This window comes from Rhinoderma darwinii, chromosome 4, assembly GCF_050947455.1.
Source record: "Rhinoderma darwinii isolate aRhiDar2 chromosome 4, aRhiDar2.hap1, whole genome shotgun sequence".
Classification (NCBI taxonomy): Eukaryota; Metazoa; Chordata; class Amphibia; order Anura; family Rhinodermatidae; genus Rhinoderma; species Rhinoderma darwinii.
The window spans coordinates 252771247-252793982 of record NC_134690.1 but is presented as its reverse complement, the minus strand read 5'-3'; the positions used below and the strand labels follow the sequence as shown (position 1 = coordinate 252793982).

The 22736-nt window shown below is 43.1% G+C and overlaps 1 protein-coding gene across 4 annotated transcripts in view; it reads left to right on the top strand.

The window, feature by feature from the left end:
• The first annotated feature begins 7869 nt into the window (after positions 1 to 7869).
• LOC142759802 (heat shock factor protein 2-like) overlaps positions 7870 to 22736 on the top strand; it is a 44866-nt gene continuing 29999 nt past the window's right edge. For 3 of the 4 annotated variants that reach the window (XM_075862395.1, XM_075862394.1, XM_075862393.1), the window contains exon 1: positions 7873 to 8092. In XM_075862395.1, coding sequence (XP_075718510.1) covers positions 8000 to 8092 — 93 coding nt within the window. In that variant the 5' untranslated portion in view covers positions 7873 to 7999. Of the gene's footprint in view, positions 8093 to 22736 lie in introns of all 4 variants that reach the window. The other variant, XM_075862396.1, reaches the window with a different exon arrangement.

Here is a 22736-nt window from a genome sequence, read left to right as displayed (position 1 = left end):
TCCTGTTCTCTTCTTTCCTGAAGTCCTCCTCTGTCTGTAAATATCGTCGTTTAAACTCTTCCCGCCTTTTATGGTAATTATTTTTCCCTCTGGGATGCAGCTTCTTAACCCCGCCCACCGTTGCCACCTGTCTGGCCCTGACTGGCTAAGGAGCTGTCAATCAAAAAGAAGGAGGTGGAGTCCACTCTGAGACGCTGGAGGAATTTTCAGATGAAGATTTGACTCTTTTCTGCTCATTTGCATACGGCGTGGGACCATTGAGAAATGGAATACTAAAGCTACAGAGCTTACTTAGAACATATTTATAGCTTAGATGACAAAGTACTAAAAACCGTTCCCGGGACTTGTAGCTAAGTCTGGGAACAGTAACTATAGCCCCCTCCATGTCCCCGGCAATGGACCAATAGCAGTGATCCGTTGCCGGAGATTTGTGATTGGTCCACGAATCACTGCGTTTTCACCCAGGGCGGGTGAAAAAAATAACGGATACAGGCTCTGGTCTTAGTAGGTGAAGAGAAGTTGGAGAGATCACAGCCTGTGCCGTTTTGTGTGCCCCTCAGAGTTAAAAAAAAAAATTATAATAATTCCTCATGTTCCCAGTGTGTGACACCACCACCACCACTACCCAGTTTATAAGGGATATTTCTTTTTCCATTTCATCATAATTCACTAAAAATAATAATTAGATTTAGTTGTTAGGTAGTTGTCTAGCTAGTCTACGTCAGTGTCAATACGTTGCGTCAGTTCGTCAGCTGTCAGCATCAATCCGTAGTGTCCGTCGCGTCACTTGTCAGTCAGCGTCAATTCGTCAGTCAGTCGTATCACTTGTCAGTCAGTGTTAAAAAAATGATAATTTGTGTTTGTCAGTGTTAGTGTTTTACGTGAAAATGTATATAAAAAAAAAAAAAAAACCCGGTGTGTTAATGTTAGCATTTTGTTTCATGTGAAAAAAATTCTTTGTTATACAACCGTTTTACAGTTCACTGAACGACGTTTGTGTATGTATATATATATATATATATATATACACACACACACACACACACACACACACACACACACACACACACACACACACACACACACACACACACACACACACACACACACACACACACACTTATAAAAAAATGTCAGTGAGACGTTACACCGCTGAAGAGGCATATGCCATAATCGTGTCTGATACAGACTCAGCAATCGATGAGGAGCCAGAGTTCATTCTCTCATCCTCCTCCAGTGACAGTGAGGAACCTCCTCATAGTCACAGGAGGGTTAGTGCCCAGGTTCAGCCTAACCCTTAAACTGCCGTTCTGCCTGACTCTGGTACTGCCAGCATTGAACGGTCAGCCCCAACCAATTACACCCCCCAAATCCCAGAATTTACTGATGTGGCAGGAATTCATGTGCAAACAGAAGTGCTGCCTGTAATGGGCTTTTTCAAATTGTTCTTCAGACAATTTGATCCAGCTTATGGAGGACCAAACCAACATTTATGCCCACCAATTTATTTCTGAACAACCCAACTCCTTTTATGCCCAGCCCAATTAGTGGCAAACAACGAATTGTGCAGAAATGCAAAAATATTGGGGGTTAGTCCTCAACATGGGTCTCACTAAAAAGCCCAAAGTGAGATCCTACTGGTCCACAGATATTTTGTATCATTGTCCGCTGTACCAAAATACAATGACCAGACCTCACTTTGAGGACCTTCATAAATTTCTGCACTTTAGTGACAACTCCGAATGCCCCACCCCAGGATGACCCCAATTCCGACAGACTTTTTAAAATTAGGCCCCTCAATATTTTTTCCCAACATTTTTCAGAAATCTAAACCCCTGAAAAATAAATCTCCACTGATGAATCCCTGGTGCACTTCAAGGGCAGGCTGAAGTTTCGCCAATATTTCCCCAATAAGCACGCCAGGTACAGCATCAAGGTCTACAAGCGGTGTGAATCTGAGACCGGATACACATATGCTTTCTGGATTTATGATGGGAAGGTTGGGACAATACAGCCCCCAGACTGTCCACTCTGCATTACAACCGGTGGGAAGATAGTGTGAGAACTCCTGCACCCACTGTTTGGTCAGGGGTACAACTTGTACATGGACAACTGGTACACAAGTGTAACCTTGTTGAAATGTCTTCTAGCCAAAAAAACAGTGGCAAGTGGGACGGTGCAAAAAAAAAACAGAGGCATCTTCCCGAGACCTTGAGGGGTGTAGTTTCCAAAATGGGGTCACTTTTGGGGGGTTTGCACTGTTTTGGCACCACAAGACCTCTTCAAACCTGACATGGTGCCCAAAATATATTCTTAAAAAAAAAAAGAAGGCCCCAAAATCCACCAGGTGCTCCTTTGCTTCGGAGGCCTGTGTTTCAGCCCATTACCGCACTAGAGCCACATGTGGGATATTTCTAAAAACTGCTGAATCTGGGCAATAAATATTGAGTTGCATTTCTCGGGTAAAACCTTCTGTGGTACAAATTTAAATGAATTTCAGCAAAAAATTCTTTGCTTTAAATCTCGTGAAACGCCTAAAGGGTTAAGAAACTTTCTGAATGCTGTTTTGAATACTTTGAAGGTTGCAGTTTTTAAAATGGGGTGATTTATGGGGACTTTCTAATATATGACCCTCAAAGCCACTTCAGAACTGAACTGGTCCCTGAAAAATTAGCCTTTTTAAATTTTCTTGAAAATGTGAGAACTTTAGCAGCAATTTCTAAGCCCTGTAATGTCCTAGAAAATAAAAGGACTTTCAAAACACAATGCAAACATAAAGTAGACATATGGGATATGTAAACTAGTAACTATTTTGTGTGGTATTACTATCGGTTTTATAAGCAGATGCAGTTAAATTTAGAAAAATGCTATTTTTTGCACATTTTCTCAAAATGTTGGTGTTTTTCACAAATAAATAAAATAATTTATCGACCAAATTTTTTCACTAACATAAAGTACAATATGTCACGAGAAAACAATCTCAGAATCATTTGGATAGGTAAAAGCATTCCAAAGTTATTACCACACAAAGTGATATGCCAGATTTGAAAAAAAATCGGCTGTGTCCACAAGGCTAAAACAGGCTGCGTCCTGAAGGGGTTAAACTGATGCCATTATAACCGCTGAGTGCCGAATGTGAGAGGCATTTGTTTAATGTATCGGTCACCCATAGGCTATAATGACATCTGGTTAACGGATGCGTCATGAAAAGCTATTAAAAAAAAAAAGTCATGACGTATCGGTTTAATGCCATCCATCACCTATAGGCTAACATGTTAGGCTTCGTTCACATCTGCGTTGGAGGCCTCCGTGCATCGGTTGCGTTCGACATTTCCGTCTAAGGAACCTATGAACAGAAACCATACCTTACGTTTGCATTACCATTGATTTAAATGGTAATGCTTCCGTTGCACTTGGTTTCCGTTACATAAAGTTGTTGGTTTTTTTTCACGGAAACCATAGCGTAGTCGACTGTGCTATTGTTTCCCAAAAAAACGGACACTTTACGGAACAGAAACAAACGGAAACCAACTGCGACGGAAGCATTACCATTGAAATTGTTATGGTATAAATATACATATATAATGTATTTGGGACCATAAGGAGTGAAATGTTATAAAGGAGAACATGTGTTACAAATATAATGGGTATTTTAGAAAGGTTAAGAGAAGAAATAGTTTGCAGATGCTCTGCCGTCCCTTGAAATTGCAAACAGATGGTGGTCAATCACTTGACCACCCCCCTAAGCATAACGGAAACACAAGGGAATACCTGGTGCTCCACCAATGAGCTTTATGGGAAAGGAAGCTGTAAGGCTTGAATATACAGATGACTCATATGTTATGGAATGTTCTTTGTTGGTCCGGTGCTATAAGTATGAGCACTGTAGTTCAATAAATTAGAAGGATTTTTACCTTGAGAAACGTCTCAGTGTATCTGTTGCTTCTCCGAGCTCGCACCCCCCCACCTGATTTGAACCTGCATGGAGATCAAGGCGTAAAGTGACCCCATTGCGATCACAAAATCAATGGCAATGCAAACAGAAGCTATGGTTTCCATTTGGCTTTTCGTTCATTGGTTCCTCCGAGGGAAAGGTTAAACGGAACTGGTGAATGGAAGTCCGACACGGATGTGAACACATAAGCAAAATGTTTACTTTTTTTTACTGGATGGCCCTGGATAGAACAGCATAGTCCACTACTCTATTCTATGCAGCAAAATAAAATAAAAATGGTGTCCCTGATGTACACCGCTTGACATGGCAAAAAAGACATTCATCGGGTGTGTTCACATAAGCGTTCGGTTTCCGTCGACGGAGCCCATCAACGGAAAGGCAAGCGGAAACCATAGCTTCCGTTTGCATTACCATTTATCTCAATGGTAATGCTTCCGTTGCTAATGGCTTCCGTTTGTCTCCGTTCTGTAAGGTTTCCTTTTTTTTAAATGGAATTAAAGGGAATGTGTTGCCAGCAAAACATGTTTTTTTTTTTTTTAGTTAAACAATTAGTGTATAGGTGATTAAACATTGTTCTAATTTTTTTTATTTTTTTCACGAGTCAGGAAATATTATAAATTGGATTCAATTTATAATATTTCCCAGCACTGGTCACTAGATGGAGCACTTCCCAAAATTGCAGCATTGCATGTGGTAAAGCAACCACATTGCTTTATGCTGCAAAATTGGGGAAAAATCCCTCGCTCTAGTGAGCTCTCAGAATCCCCCCCTCCTTTATCCTGGCTAGTGCCGGGAGAAACGAGGGGTTTGAACGGTCTAACCTCCTACACTGTGTGTCGCCATTTTTTGAGCTAACACACAGTGTAGAAGGTTTACATACACTAGTAAAACACACTGAAACACGAACATACATAGAAATCACTTAGCTGCTCCAGTCGCCGCCGCTCCCTCCGGTCCGTCTGCTGCCGCTGCTCCATGTGCACAAGTCCGGAAGCCGCGACCGGAAGTAGTAATCTTACTGCCCGGCCGTGACTTCCGGTCCACAGGAAAATGGCACCGGACGGCGCGCATTTCAAATCGGACTGTGTGGGAGCGGCGCATGCGCCGTTCCCACACACACGGCGTACACCAAAGTGGATGGAACGGGCCCCGTTCGCAGTCCCTATGGGACTGGAGCTGCCGTATTCCATGTCTGTATGTGTCGTTAATCGACACATACAGAAATGGAAAAAAAAATGGCAGCCCCCATAGGGAAAAAAAAGTGTAAAAATAGAAAAAAGTAACAAACACACAAATAAATATAAACGTTTTTAATAAAAATAAAACCGATATAAAAAAAAAAAATGTTGGTGACACAGTTCCTTTAATAGCAGTCGACTGCGTTATTGATTCCGTCAAAAAAATAGGAACCTTAAAGGGGTATTATGGTTACAAGTTGCCCCCTATCCGTGGGGTAACTTGCTGATCGGTAGGTGTCCGACAGCTTGGACCCCCACCGTTTACGAGAACAGGGAACCCGAACCCCAAGTTTGAACCGAGCGGTAGGTCGTTTATGCGCTCCATTCATTCTCTATGGGAGCGCCGGAGATAGCTGAGTGCAGTGTTCGGCTTTTTCCAGCGCTACCATAGAGAATGAATGGAGAAGCAGTGCAGATGAGCGACCTGCCGCTCGGTTCAAACTTGGGGTTCCGGCAATTTTGGCCTCCCCGTTCTCGTAAACGGTGGGGGTCCGAGCTGCCAGACATCCACCGATCAGCAAGTTACCCCTTATCCTACAGATAGGGGGGTAACTTGCTGTAACCAGGATACCCCTTTAAGGAACAGAGACAAACGGAAACCATTAGCAACGGAAGCATTACCATTGAAATCAATGGTAATGCAAACGGAAGCTATCGTATCCGCTGATGGGTTCCTCCGACAGAAAGGTCTGACGGAACCCATCAACGGAAACCAAACGCTGATGTTAGGGCCTGTTCACATCACCGTTCCGGGGTTCCATCGGAGGTTTCCGTCGGGTGAACCCCGCAACAGAAAGTGAAACCACAGCTTCCGTTTCAGTCACCATTGATATCAATGGTGACGGAAACATTGACTGCGCTATTGATTCCATCGGAAAACCGGAAACCTGCCGGAATGGTGACGAACGGAAACCATTAGCGATGTTTCGTCACCATTGATATCAATGGTGACTGAAATGGAAGCTGTGGTTTCACTTTCACTTTCCGTTGCGGGGTTCACCCGACGGAAACCTCAGACGGAAAGCGAACAGTGATGTGAACAGGCCCTAATCTGGCTTGTCGGTATACTGGCAGCCTATGGGTACATTTGACGTATGTGCCAGGCCTTTTCCTGATGCATACGTCACACATATAACGAAAAGACAGTGTGAAAGAGGCCTAATTCAAAACCAAATAGGAAAAGTATAAGGGTATGTTCACACGGCGGGGGTCCGTTACGGCTGAAATTACGGGGATGTTTCAGCCTGAAAACATCCCCGTAATTTCAGCCGTACCGGCATGTGCAGGCGCTTGAACGCCGCGTCAATTACGGCCGTAATTAGCGCTGCTATTCATTGGAGTCAATGAATAGCGGCTCCAATTACGGCCAAAGAAGTGACAGGTCACTTCTTCTACGCGGGCGTCTATTTACGCGCCGTCATTTGACAGCGGCGCGTAAATATACGCCTCGTGTGAACAGACAAACGTCTGCCCATTGCTTTCAATGGGCAGATGTTTGTCAGCGCTATTGAGGCGCTATTTTCGGGCGTAATTCGGGGCAAAAACGCCCGATTTACGTCCGTAAATAGGCCGTGTGAACATACCCTAAGGGTATGTGCACACGGCGGGGGTCCGTAACGGCTGAAATTACGGGGATGTTTCAGCCTGAAAACATCCCCGTAATTTCAGCCGTACCGGCATGTGCAGGCGCTTGAACGCCGCGTCAATTACGGCCGTAATTAGCGCTGCTATTCATTGGAGTCAATGAATAGCGGCTCCAATTACGGCCAAAGAAGTGACAGGTCACTTCTTTGACGCGGGCGTCTATTTGCGCGCCGTCATTTGACAGCGGCGCGTAAATATACGCCTCGTGTGAACAGACAAACGTCTGCCCATTGCTTTCAATGGGCAGATGTTTGTCAGCGCTATTGAGGCGCTATTTTCGGGCGTAATTCGGGGCAAAAACGCCCGATTTACGTCCGTAAATAGGCCGTGTGAACATACCCTTAGGGTATGTTCACACGGCCTATTTACGGACGTAAATCGGGCGTTTTTGCCCCGAATTACGCCCGAAAATAGCGCCTCAATAGCGCTGACAAACATCTGCCCATTGAAAGCAATGGGCAGACGTTTGTCTGTTCACACGAGGCGTATATTTACGCGCCGCTGTCAAATGACGGCGCGCAAATAGACGCCCGCGTCAAAGAAGTGACCTGTCACTTCTTTGGCCGTAATTGGAGCCGCTATTCATTGACTCCAATGAATAGCAGCGCTAATTACGGCCGTAATTGACGCGGCGTTCAAGCGCCTGCACATGCCGGTACGGCTGAAATTACGGGGATGTTTTCAGGCTGAAACATCCCCGTAATTTCAGCCGTTACGGACCCCCGCCGTGTGAACATACCCTTACTGCTAGGCCACACGCTCAGACTGTCCTCCACTTCCCACTCCGTGAACTTCTCATCAGTGCCTGAAGCCGCTCTGTCTCCTACCCCACACCTGACCGCAGCTTCCTCCTCAGTATATCCCTAGTTTCAGTCATTTTATTGGACAAAATAATTCCCGGCAGAAATCCAGCTGTCCAATCATCTGCAGTGGTCGCCCTGAGCCCTTCCCCCTCCCACCTGTCCCTCCACGTGAGTTTGTACCCGTTATGTAAGGCGGAGCTCTGGCTACACACTATCTCCCATCTATTGTGAGATCGCTGCGTCATCAGTAAGGGGCATGCCCTGGAGAAGGTGTAGAGTTCGCGCATGCGTTGAACGTTATTCTAGTTCACTCATCCTGTGTGCGACATTGTGTTTACTTCTTAACGGACAGCGGGACAATGAAGCAGAACTCAAACGTTCCGGCGTTCCTGAGTAAACTGTGGACACTGGTCGAAGATTCCGACACTAACGAGTTCATAACATGGAGCCAGGTAACCGCTTATTGCCCTGTTTGCCGATGTGGCATGGCTACCGTCTTGTAGCAGCGGCCCTGGTGCCGTCATATTGGCACCCCCTGGCATAGGCCCGACATGTCTGTACGATGTAGTGCATTATTATTATTCCAGTCAGGAAAACTCGGAAGCGACTGGTGTTTGCGTGATGTACGTTACACGGTCACATACATGGCTTCTGTGGTTGGCTAGGTTGTATTGTAATACTGGTTGTACAGTAAGATGATGCAGTCTATAATAAGCATCCTCCATTACCATATAAAGGCACGAGGCCTGAACTCTAGTATTAAAGGGTCTTCATTTATCACCTATTCACAGGGTAGCTGGTAAACGTGTAATCGCTGGGGGTCCGCGTTCTCAATCGCTGGTTGGACCACCAGATATGACGATACATATTATGTATGGGAAAGCCCTTTTAAAGACTCTGTTCACATTCAAACACCACTTTCCAATGTACAAAAAGCTGAGTAACTTTAATACATTGTATTCCCTGTATTTTAATGATCACTTGTATTTTAGTCCAGAGCTGCATTCACAATTCTCCAGGAGTCAAAACCGAAATCTCTCGGCAATTCCTATTGACTTAAAGAGACTCTGTCACCACATTATAAGTGCCCGTTCTCCTACATAAGGAGATCGGCGCTGTAATGTAGGTAACAGCAGTGCTTTTTATTTAGAAAGACCAATCAGCGTCATACATTTCTCTTCATTTACACTGCACTAGCGATCTAGTTATATTGTTATGTGCAGCTACATACACACACTATAACATTACTGTAGTGTCCTGATAATGAATATACATGACCTCCAGCCAGGACATGATGTGTATTCAGAATCCTGACACTTCTGAATCTTTTCTGTGTGAGTTCCAGCAAGGCAAACGTAGTCTCGCGAGATTACGATGTAAACGAGATTACGTTTGCCTTGTTGGAAATCTCACAGAGAAGATTCAGAAGTGTCAGGATTCTGAATACACATCACGTCCTGGCTGGAGGTAATGTATATTCATTATCAGGACACTGCAGTAATGTTATAGTGTGTGTATGTAGCTGCACATAGCGATATAGCTATATCGCTAGCGCTGAGTAAATGAATGGAGAGTAGTGCATGAGGCGGATTGGTCAGCGTCATACACTCCTCTGTACAACGCCCACTTGGTCTAAAGTAAAACATGCCCACTTGGGCATTAAGAAACTCATTAGCATAAAGCTAAAAATCGCTCAAAGTGGTAAAAATAGATAGTTTTTCTAAATAAAAAGCATTACTGTCACCTGCATTAGTGTCCATCTCCTTATGTAGGCGATAGGGCACTTATAATGTGGTGACAGGGTCTATTTAAAGTGTAGCTCCATTTGTACTCTCCTACCCGTACTGACATTGTGTATGGAGAGTCGCTCCTTCATACTGGGTGGTACAGTTGCCATGACAACAGCCATGCATGGCCTATTAATTAGAATTGGATCTGTGCATGCTACTTCCTGGTTGTCATGGCATCTCTCCATACCTGATTTCCATTTGTTGGGGAGAGTACAACGGGAGCTACACTTTAACCCTTTCACGACCAAGGACGAAAATGAACGTCCTGGTCGGCTGCTAGTTCCCGCACCAGGACGTTCATTTTCGTCAGCATTTCAAACTGTCACTCTGTGTAAACACAGAGTGACAGACGCGCGCTGACAGCTGTCCTAGACAGCTGAAACATCAGTCTCGCCGGACAGCGGACCATCGCCGCTGCTTTCGGCAATGAACCCCTTAAGTGCGGCGACGGATTGCCGTCGCCGCATTTAAGTGGTTTGAAGCACATCGGCAGCCCCCACTAAGTGATCGTGGGGGCTACCGATGCTTGTCGTGGCAATCGGAGGTCAGATAATGACCTCCGGGTTGCCATGTACAGATGCCTCGGAGGAGCAGCCTCCGGCCGGTCCTCCGAGGCTTCCTGTCAGTGTGACAGTCACGTCACAATGACAGTTGGAGTACATTACACTACGTGTGTAGTGTAATGTACTCTAGCAGCGATCAAAGCTGCAAGTCTAAGTGTCCCCTAGTGGGACAAGTAAAAAAAGTTATAAAAATGTTTTAAAAAAAGTGTACAAATAAAAGTTATAAGTTCTATAAACACAAAATGCTTTTTTTCCTATAATAAGACTTTTATTATAGAAAAAAAATGAACACGTTAAAAAAGTACACATATTTTGTATCACCGCGTTCGTAACGAACCCAACTATAAAACTGTAATGTTATTTTTCCCGCACGATGAACACCCCAAAAAAAATTCATAAAAAAACTACGACAGAATCACAATTTTTTTGGTCACCACCGCTCCCTAAATAAAGAATAAAAAGTGATCAAAAAGTCGCATGTACCCAAAAATAGTACCAATAAAAACTTCTATCCGTCCCGCAAAAAACAAGCCCTTACACAGCTTTTTTGGCTAAAAAATAAAAAAATTATGGCTCTCTGAATAAGGTGACACAGAATTTTTTTATAAATAAGTCATTTTATTGTGCAAACGCTAAAAAAAAAGGACCAAACCTATATACATATGGTATCGCCGTAATCGTACCAACCCGCAGAATAAAGTAAAAATGACATTTATAGCGTACGGTGAGCGCCGCAAAAAGAAAACCTAAAAAACGGTGTCAGAATTCCTGTTTTTTGCTGAGGTTTTCAAAAAAATGGAATAAAAAGTGATAAAAAAAAATCGCATGTACCCCAAAATGGTACCAATGAAAACGACAGATTGTCCCGCAACAAATAAGCCCTCACACAGCTCCGGTTGTGAAAAAATAAAAAAGTTCTGGCTCTCAGAATATGGCGATGCAAAATGTGCAGTGTCCAAAAGTGGATAAGATCGGGCGCCATTTATCAGTGCGACACCGGCCACATATCTATGAATTATTTATTTACTACATTTTTATACCCTCTTATTATGCCCTGATGTACCCGCACAGATTACATAGGCCCCCACATTATAAACTGAAATACCAGCGAAACCCAAAACAGAAAAACTACCAAGCAAAATCTGCGCTCCAAAAGCAAAATGGCGTCCCTCCCTTCTGAGCCCTGCAGCGTGCCCAAGCAGCAGTTTGCGCCCACATATATGGCGTCGCCATACCCGAGAGAACCCGCTTAACGTTTTATGAGGTATTTGTCTTCTGTGGAACAAACTGGGCACAACATATTATGCACTAAAATGGCGTATCAGTGGAAAATTGCAATTTTCACTTTGAACCATCCGCTGCGCATTAACCCCTTTGCGCACTATGACTTAATTGCCCGTCATGGTGCGGTGGTTGATGTATGGAGCCGGCTCACGTGCTGAGCCCGCTCCATACGCTGCGGGTGTCGGCTGTGTATTACAGCTGACACCCGGGACTAACGGACAGGTACAGGGATCGCTCTGTAAGGGTATGTGCACACTTAGTGACCAAAAACTTCTGAAAATCCAGAGCTGTTTTCAAGGGAAAACAGACCCTGCTTTTCAGACGTTTTTTGACCAACTCGCGCTTTTCGCGCCTTTTTCGCAGCGTTTTTTACGTCCGTTTTTGGAGCTGTTTTCATTGGAGTCTATGAGAAAACAGCTCCAAAAACGTCCAAAGAAGTGTCCTGCACTTCTTTTGACGAGGCTGTATTTTTACGCGTCGTCGTTTGACAGCTGTCAAACGACGACACGTAAATAACAGGTCGTCTACACAGTACGTCGGCAAACCCATTCAAATGAATGGGCAGATGTTTGCGACGTATTGTAGCCCTATTTTCAGACGTAAAACAAGGCATAATACGCCTCGTTTACGTCTGAAAATAGGTCGTGTGAACCCAGCCTTACAGAATATTAGTATTGCAGTATATTGTACCAGTGATCCAATGATCGCTGGATCAAGTCCCCTAAGGGGATTGATTAATAAAATGTGTACAAGAATTATAGTAATTAGTAGTGAGAATTTTTTTTTTTAAAGTTAAAAAAACAAAACACCTTTTCGCATTTTTCTTCTAAAGTAATGTAAAAAAATGAACAAAATTGGTATCGCTACGTCCGTAAAAGTCCGAACTATTACAATATACCATTATTTAATTTGCACAGTGCACACCTTAAAAAAATGTAATAATTGAAACCGCCAAAATCGCTGTTTTTTTTTCTTTTTTTTTTTTTGTCACCTTCGCTCTAAAAAAAAAATGTAATACAACTTTTGAATCACTTTTTATGTACCAAAAAATGGTACCAATAAAAACTGCAGCTCCTCCCGCAAGAAATAAGCCCTCACACCACTCTATTGATGGAAAAATAAAAAAGTTATGGCTCTTGGAAGGCGGAGAGTGAAAATCTAAAATATGAAAGCAAAAAATGGATCAGTCCTAAAAGGGATAATTCATTTCTAATGAAAAAACGTATGACCACAAGTGGGGTGTTTCCGTACTCTGGAGAAATTGCTTTATAAAAAATGGTTGTTTTTTTCCTCCTTTTATCCCTTGTGAAAATGAGAAAATGCAACATTTTAGTGGGAAAAATTTTGATATTAATTTTCGCGCCCTAATTCTAATAAACTCTGCAAAAGACCCGTGGGGTGTAAATGCTCACTATACCCCTAGGAAAATTCCTTGAAGGTTTTTCCAAAATGAGGTCACTTTTGGTGGGTTTCCACTGTTTTGGTCCCTCCAGTGCATTGCAAATGCGACATGGCACCGAAAACCATTCCAGCAAAATCATAAATCCAAATGGCGCTCCTTCCCTTCTGAGCCCTGCTGTGGGTCCAAACAGTAGTTTATTACCACATATGGGGTATTGTCGTAATCGGGAGACATTGCTTTACAAATGTTGGGGTGCATTTTCTTCGTTATTCCTTGTAAATAATAAAAATTTCTATGTTGTTTCAGAAAAAAAGTACATTTTAATTTTTACAGACTAATTCCAATATATTTAGCGAAAAACCTGTGTGGTCAAAATGCTAACTATACCCCTAGATAAATACCTTAAGGGGTCTAGTTTTCGAAATGGGGTAGTTTATGGGGAGTTTCTATCGTTCTGGCAGCTCAAAGCCTCTCCAAATGTACAGTGGGTCTAAAAAATTTTCAAGCAAAATATGAGTCCTGAAAGCCTCCGGGTGCTCCCTTCCTTTTGGGCCCTGCCGTGTGTCCAGGCAGTGCATTAGGGCCACAATGTGGGTATTTTTTAAAACAGGAGAAACCGGGTGATAGATTTTTTTTCTTCACCTGCTATGTATTTAGCAAAAAACTGTGGGGTCAAAATACTTACTATACCCCTAGGTAAATACCTTAAGGGGTCTAGTTTTCTAAATGGGGTCATTTGTGGGGGTTTCCACCATTCTGACACCTATGAGCCTCTAAAAACCTGGCTTGGTGCAGGAAAACAAAATGTACTTCAAAATTTATAAAATTATTATTCAATTTGTAAGTCCTCTAAATTGCTGAAAATTTATTTTATTTTTTCAAAAGTGCTGCCAAAATAGAGTAAAGAGAGAGAAATTTATATTTAATTAAAAAAATTGTACAGTATGTGTGTACATACCATTTTTCTATTTTTTTATTAATTTCCGTAAATCGTATCAGTCTACTTTTACCACTAAAATAAAGTACAACATGTGATGAAAAAACAATGTCAGAATTACTTGGGTATTCAAAACTTTCACAGAGTTATTCTCTGATAAAGTCACACATACCAGATTTGACAAATCTGGCTTGGTCATTAAGGTACAAACATGCCCGGTCATTAAGGGGTTAAAGTGGTTTTCCCCACAAATGGCACTTATCACCTATCTACAGATTAGGTGATAAATGTATGATTGCTGGGATCACCACGATGGTCCTGAGTGGCGGTCAAGCATCATGCGCTGTCAGGGTATGTTCACACACAAACTCAAAAACGTCTGAAAATACGGAGCTGTTTCCAGACGAAACGGCTCCTGATTTTCAGACGTTTTTGTAGCAACTCACGTTTTTCACGGCGTATTTTGCGGCCGTTGGAGCTGTTTTTCAATGGAGTCAATGAAAATCGCCTCCAAAAACGTCGCAAGAAATGACCTTCACTTCTTTTGACGCGGTGTCTTTTTACGCTCCGTATTTTGAAAACGGCGCGTAAAATTACGCCTCGTGGGAACAGAACACTGTAAATCTCATTGCAAGCAATGGGCAGATGTTTGGAGGCGTAATGGTTCCCTTTTTTTCAGGCGTAAATGGCCCGAATTACGTCTGAAACCACTGCGTGTGAACATACTCTGACACCTCACTCAGTCTGGTACTGACAGGGACAGCCGAGCACAGTGATCGGTGCGGCCTCCAGCGATCATACATTCATCACCTTCCGTGTGGATAGTTGATACGTGTCTTTTGTGGAAAAACCCCTTTTAATGTCACACCGACCTTGCTCTGGTTGGTGGCATTCTGGGAAGTGTTTTACACCAGAGGCTGTACAGTAACCAGATATTTGGAAAAACTCACTGTCCAACAATCTTGTAGAGCTTCGCTAAGGCCCTCAGGAAGCTCCAGTGACAACTGTCCATGTATGGGATAGTTTTTTTAATTATATTTTTACAGATTGCAGATTGGGTCATTACAGACGCGGCGACACCAATTTATGTAATTATTTTTTATGTTTTTTTGATAAGACATGGGAATAAAGTGATTTTCAACTTAAAACGTGGAGTTTTTTTTTTGTCCCCCTCCCCTCCCCAAAAGCTGAGTTCACGCGGGGTAGATACGCTGTGTAATAGCACGCAGCGTATTCGCCCTGTGCGCTGCAGGGAATTCTGGGCGAAAAACCGCACCAAACTGATTTTTCATCCCAGGAAAAAGCTGAATGACATTGCATCCCAGGAGACTGCTACAGTCGGTGATTGGCTGCAACGGAAGTCACATGGGGTGAAGTGTCATCCCAGTGCGCCGGCCCTCTGACATCGTCGTCCTGGGATGATGTCATCCAATGTGACAGCTGCTACTGCCTGTGATACGCTGCAGCGGTCACATGGGATGAAACGTCATCCCAGGAGGCCGGCCTGTAGGAATTAACACAGAATTCTGGGTAAGTATAAGATTTATTGTTATTTTTTTGCTGTTGAATCGCTGCGAACTGCTATTTGTTGCGGGTTTTACCTCCCTATTGAATTCAATGGGGAAAACCCGCAACATATAAGCAGCGTTTATGCATCTACAATTGATATGCTGTGAAATTAAAATTCTGCACCGCAGGTAAACTTTTGAGCGTATTTTCTGCTCCGTATTTATGCAGCGTGTGGATGAAATTTGTTTTATCTCATCCGCTTTGCTGCTACTGCATTTGCTGCAGATTTTTTGCAACTAATTATGCTGCGTAAAATCTGCAGTATTTACGCAACATGTGAACTGACCCTAAGGGACTGTTGAAATTGCACTTCTTATGTATTGCAGTGTATTATAACTGTCAGTTTTACAGTGACATGCACCCTAGAAGGCTCTGGCAGGGCCTAATAGGCTTCAGTTTATGGCAGACCTGGAGGCCATTGTTAGGCCTATGGTTGCTGTAGCCCCCGTGATCTTGTCGTGGGAGGCTGATTGGCTACAAAGCGTCTAAATGCCGCGGTCGCTATTGACCTAGCTTTGATCCTGGCCATTACAGCAGAGTGTCAGCAGTAATCTGCAGCTGGCCCCCGCTGGTGATGTGGGCTCCACTTCTGAACCCGAACCATCACTGGGCCGCAGCTGTACATTGACTTGCGGGAACCCCTTGCCGACAGCGCCGGTTATATACGGTGGATGTTGGGAAGGGGTTTAGCTGACCATATGTAAACATGATGATGCACTGTAGTGAACCAGTGCAATTTATAATATTTAACAATATCAATCTAGCAATATTAGGCCCTATCCATACTGCGTTCGGTGCACATGTGAGCTATACTTCAGGAGTTGCCTCCGAAGTATGCCACTGTATAGGCATACAACTGCGTACGTTGTCCATAGGCTTCCCTTGTATAAAACCGATTTAAGAAACTTGTGGTATACATTTTTATACAGGATACCTCTGTATAGAATAGCATAGTCTGCTACTCTATTCCATACAGTAGAAAAAAAGGTATACTGATGCATACCAGCCCAACAGAGGCCAAAAGGACATTTTTGTGTGTACGGTGGCCTATATATATAGTTAACGTACACTGCAAATGCAGTGTGAATTTACCCTAAGTCTATAAAGATTGTAAAAACACCTTATACATTTCATTAGAAGGAATATGTCCCCAAGTAGTGTGTGTGTTATTTGTTAATATGCTGTAGTTTTGTTAAACTCCTAGTTTAAGGCTACAGCTACACGGCAACCTTGGTGTTTTTCACTCGGAATGTCTGCAGCAGAAAACTGCAGCATTTTTACGGCCTGCCAGCAGGTCGGCCTCCTGGGATGACGTTTCATTCCAGGAGACCGCTGCAGTGGCGGTCACATGGGATGACACGTGAGCGCTGACAGCCAAGCCGTCAGTGCAGTTCACTGATAGCGCCGAGATGCGTTTTGTATGTACATTGAATGCATAGAAGCTGCATCTCGAAAAGTAAACACAATTTTTAAAAAGTCTGTTCCAATTTTTTTTTATCGTTCTGCCGGTATATGTATATTTTACTAAAAAAAAAAAAAACTCCCCCAAAGATTTACATAGCCTTTTAAATTCCGTAGACTCACATGAAGCCTCCTATATCACGGCTGCAATTAGATAAATCCATATGGTCATGAACAGCCAGATAAACCTTAGAGAGAGACTCGCCAGGTATAGATCTGAAAAGGGGGCACAGTCCAGCAGGACTACCCCATCCCCCGGATACGAAATCTTAGCCAATCAGATGCTCTGAAAGTGCTTATGGTCAACCTCTACTAATTTTTTTAACTCTTTCGAGCTCAGCGACGTACTATTCCGTCGCGCTAAGTGCATCGTTCACGCTCCGCGCCGGAATAGTACGTCCAGGGGAAAATGCATCGCCATTTTCCCCCGGCTTTTCATTGAGCTGTGATGCCTGCTGTTTCTGACAGCAGGCTATCACATCTCAGTGTGCAGGGGACCAATCATAGTGGTCCCGCCATCGCGATCGCTGCTATTGGTTAGTTAGTGACGACCAACCAATAGCAGCGATCGCATACGTAATTTCCTGCTCTGACCTCAGACCCTGCCACACCCACTCTCTGTTGGAGTTAGTTAGTCGTAGAGAGCGGTTGTAGAGAGAGTCAGTCAGAGCAGTTAAAAAATAACAAGTATATATATATTTTTTTTTTTCTTTTTGCTTTTACCAACTTGTATCCACTTCCCACTCCCGTCCTTGTGTTCCCCTGTCACCCACATTTTTGGTCAGTGAGCTCTATCACTGACCACTTTTGAGTCTTCAGGGCCACATTTTGGTCCCTGGGGAGGTTTTTTTAATTTTCTTTATAAAATATAATAATAAAAAAAAAAGTCAGTTTGGAAGATCAGCAGATAGTCTAGTATTGGGGTTAGTTAGTGTCAGGGAACCGTCAAAAAGCGTAGTTAGGTATAGCGTCAGGGAATTTAGCAGCAGGAATCCGTCACTGTAGTTCGGTTTAGGGCTTATTCAGACGAACGTTCGATACGTCCGTGCAACGTGCGTGATTTTCACGCGCCTCGCATGGACCTATGTTAGTCTATGGGGCCGTGCAGACGGTCCGTGATTTTTACGCTGTGTGAGTCCGCTGCGTAAAACTCACATGTCCGTTCTTTGTGCGTATTTCGCGTATCGCGCACCCATTGAAGTAAATCTGTGCGTGAAAATCACGCGCACCACACGGAACAGCAGTGAAAAGTATGAATGAAAACCGAAAAACAGCACATGCTTTTCTGTTTACAAACATGCAAACGGAGTGTCATAATGATGGCGGCTGCGCGAAAATCACGCAGCCGCGCACCATATGATCATGACACACGGAGCTGTTAAGTGCCTTTTGTGTGCGCAAAACGCACACGCTCGTGTGAATCCGGTCTTAGTGTCAGGCACCCGTCACCATAGTTAGGTTTAGCGTCAGGAAAGCTGTGAATAATCTAGGTAGGTTTAGTGTCCGGGAATCGTCGCCGTAGTTGGGGTATGTTCACACGCAGTGTTTTCAGATGTAATTCGGGCATTTTACGCCTCGAATTACACCTGAAAAAACGCCCCTAATACGCCTACAAACATCTGCCCATTGCTTTCAATGGATTTTACGGTGTTCTGTTCCCATGAGCCTTCATTTTACGTGTCGCTGTCAAAATACGGTGCGTAAAAAGACGCCCGCGAAAAATAAATGCATGTCACTTCGTATTTTCAGACGTTTTTGGTCACTGCGTCTGAACATATACCCTAAGGTTTAGTGTCAGTGAAGTTCACATAAAATGTAGTTAGATTTAGTGTTAGAAACCCTCGCCCTAGTTAGGTTTAGTGTCAGGGAAGTCAACTCGTTCTATTAAAAATAAAATATATATATATATATATATAAAAAATGTTTGGATATTTAGTTATCTGCAGCATCTCAGCCAGTATTAGGGTTTGTTAGTGTCAGAATTGTTCTATTAAAACAAAAAAACATTTTTTAGGTAGCAGTCTATTGCTTCTACTAGTGCTAATAAAAGTACTGTGCAAGAGAACACATTTTGCTGTATACACAATACACGTGTCTAAGCACACAATTTACACGTGTGACACATAAATAATAGAATATGTCCCAATGGTAATTTTCTCTTGAAGAGGCCTATGCGTTTCTTGCCTCTGACACGGACTCGTCAGATGGCGAGAGACTCTTTTTTTTTTTTATTTATCAACCTCCTCATCCAGTGATGAAGAGGACTGACCCCCTAGGAGACGCGCCAGGACCTCCACCACAGTTGGAACCTCCAAGCGAAGTGACCCCATTTGGACCACCACACCAGACAATTACGAGCCCCAAATCCCTGAGTACACGGGCAGCCCAGGGATAAATTTTAATATGGCAGGGCTCAGTGAGATGGACTTTATAAAGTTCTTTTTCACAGATGAATTTATAGAGCTTCTGGTGTCCCAGACTAATTTATATGCCCAACAGAGCAAAGAACCCCACATCATTTTATGCCCAATCCCACAGGTGGACCCCTGTAGATGCAGCAGAGTTGGGCAAGTTCTGGGGACTGCTCTTGAACATGGGGCTTCTGAAAAACCCATCCATTAGGACCTACTGGAGTACAGACATGTTATACCACACCCTGATGTACCGCATGGCCATGTACAGGATGTGTTATGAGGCAATACTTTGCTTCTTACATTATGCTGATAATGAGCAGTGCCCACCCAGAGATGACCCCAGTTTTGACCATTTGTATAAACTGAGACCCCTATTAGACCATTTCATTGGCCGGTTTGCCCAATCATACACCCCCGAGAATTGTATTTCTGTTGATGAGTTCCTGGTACATTTTAAAGTGAGGCTACAATTCTGCCATTACCTGCCGGGTAAGAGGGCAAGGTATGGCGTGAAGATGTATAAGCTGTGCGAGGGTGCATCAGGGTATACCTACAAATTTAGGATATATAAAGGGAAGGACACCAGTATTCAGCCCCCAGAATGCCCCCCCCCCCCTTACTGGGAGTTATGCAAAAATTGTGTGGGATTTGGTGTACCCACTGCTGGACCAGGGTTACCACTTCTACCTGGATGATTTTTATACCAGCGTCCCACTCTTCAGGTGCCTGACATCCAGAAGTCCTGCGGCATGCGGCACTGCTAGAAGAAATCTGAGAGGCCTCCCTAAGACACTGCTTGGGCAAACAAGAAGGGGTGAGAGCAGGGCACATTCTAGCAGCAACATATTGTGTGTCAAGTACAAGACAAGGGAGATGCCACACCAGTACCCATGTACCAGTACGAGGTACCAGTACAGAGACCCCCAAACCAGACTGCATCCTGGACTACAATAGGTACATGGGAGGGGTGGACTTGTCAGATCAAGTCCTGAAGCCTTACAGTGCTATGCGGTGTGGTATAAGAAGCTGGCCGTGCACATCATACTGAGAAGTTCCCCAATCTGGCAAGAAGGGAAAAAGTCAAGATGTGCAGAGTCTGCTCAAAGAGGGGTATAAGGAAGAGCACAATACACCAATGTGACACGTGTCCTGAAAAACCAGGGCTCGGTATGAAAGATTGATTTAGAATTTATCATACATCCCTTGATTTTTAATTTACCCTGATGCCCTCCGCACAGCTTATCCCCCTCATCTTTCCCTTCTGAGCCCTGCCATGTGCCCAGGCAGCTGATAACAGCCACATGTAGGGTGTTGCTGTACCCAGGACAACCCACATTACAGTTCATGGGGGTGTGTATCTCCGGTGGCACATGCTGGGCACAATATATCGGACACTGACATGGCGTATGTATGTATGTATATATATATATATATATATATATATAGCGAATCTCACTCCCATCTGCTGCACATTATCTTTTACACAGTACCTGTGGGGTCAAAATGCTCACTACATATCTAGAATGCCTTAAGGGGTGTAGTTTTTAAAATGGGGTCACTTCTTGGGGGTTTCAACTGTACTGGTACCTCTGGGGCTCTGCAAATGTGAAATGGCACCCGAAAACCAATCCAGCAAAATCTGGACTACAAAGAGCACAATGTTTCTTCTCTTCTGAGGCCTCCCACGGGCCCAAACTGCAGTTTATCGCCACAAATTGGGTATTGCCGCACTCAGGAGAAATTGGGCAACAAAATGTGCTATTTTATTCCGTGTGAAAATAAGAAATTTAGAGCCAAAACGACATAATATTGGAAAATATTTCGTTTTTTAATTCGCAGCTCAATTCAAATAAGTTCTGTGGAACAACTGTGGGGTCTAAATAGTCACAACACCTATAAATGAATTCCTTGAGGGTGTAGTTTCCAAAATGGGGTCACTTTTGGCGGATTTCTACTGTTTTGGCACCACAAGACCTCTTGAAACCTGGCATGGTGCCTAAAATATATTCTAATAAAAAAGAGGCCTCAAAATGCACTAGGTGCTTCTTTGTTTCTGAGGCCTGTGTTTTAGTCTATTACCACACTAGGGCCACATGTGAGATATTTCTAAAAACGGCAGAACCTGGGCAATAAATATATATTATTAGACAAAAAAGTCTCACAAGACACATGAATGTCAGGGTGGGAAGCAGAAATCACAACCACCCACTACGTTTTATTGAAGATAAAGACTTCAAATCATATATATAAACAAGAGAAAAAGAAGTCCATAGATATCAAAAGGTTTGAAAAAGTAGAAAATCTTTATTTTAAATCAACACAGAATCTAAAACAAGTCTTTATGACTGGATCAGAGTATAATACACTTTATCAGAAATATATATAAACAGTAAATAGTATACAAAAAAATCACATATATATTATATCCCAAGCCAAGGAGATATTCAAAAATGAAGAGTGTCAGGTAAAGTAGAAGATCGAGTAAGAGCTTACACCCAATAAGCATGATCAGTGAAATGGGTATATAAAAAGCCTGACAGAACCTCCATGGTATGCTTACCCATATTTCCATAGTGATGTGACCCAGAAGATAAGGTAGCGCGTTTCGCGTATAGCTTTTTCAAGCCCTATAAAAATGTTTTGAATACTTTTGAGTGGTCTAGTTTTTAAATTGGGGTATTTCATATGGGTTTTTAATACATAGGCCCCTCAAAGCCACTTCAGATCTGAACTGGTACCTCAAAAAAAGATATTTGAAATTTTCATGAAAATATGAGAAATTGCTGGTTATGTTCTAAGCCTTGTAACGTCCTATAAAAATAAAAGAATGTTAAAAAAAAAATGATGCCAAAATAAAGTAGACATTTGGGAAATGTTAATTAGTAACTATTTTGTGTGGTATAACCATCTGCCTTACAAGCAGATACATTTAAGGCTTCTTTTTATAACGGTTGAGAACGAAGTTACCTCTGATCCCGGCTGTTTAACCACTTAGATGCCACGATTAATAGCGGCCGCGGCATCTGAGTGGTTTACAGACTGAGAAGGCTCCCTCTGTCTCCCATCAGTGGCCCACAAATGTGATTCTGGGCTGTCAATTGGTTGCCGTGGCATGACCTAATAGACTTCCTGTTCTACATTCTTTTTTTAAAATTTTATTTATTTTTTTCCGGTTTGCATTGGCGTCATACTGTTGTATGTTCCAAATGAATCATTAATATCCATCATGAAACCTCGGAAAATGGGACAGTTGACGTCCATGTGAACCGAGCTTAAAGTGGTTATCTGGGACGTTTCAAAAGGGGCAGCAGGACTAAGGATGGTGTTAAATAGTAAACCAACAGACTCTGGGTATGTTCACACGATTAGCAAAAAAACTTCTGAAAATACGGAGCTGTTTTCAAGGGAAAACAGCTCCTGATTTTCAGCCGTTTTTTACTCGACTCACATTTTTCACGGCCGTTTTTGGAGCTGTTTTTCGATAGTCAATGAAAAACTGCTCAAGAAGTGACATGCACTACTTTTTCGCGGGTGTTTTTTAACACGGCCGTTTTTTATAACGGCCACGTAAAAAAACGCCCCATCGGAATAGAACGCAGTTTTTCCCCATTGAAATCAATGGGGAGATGTTTGGAGGTGTTCTGCTTCTGAAAATAAGCTGTGTGAACATACCCTT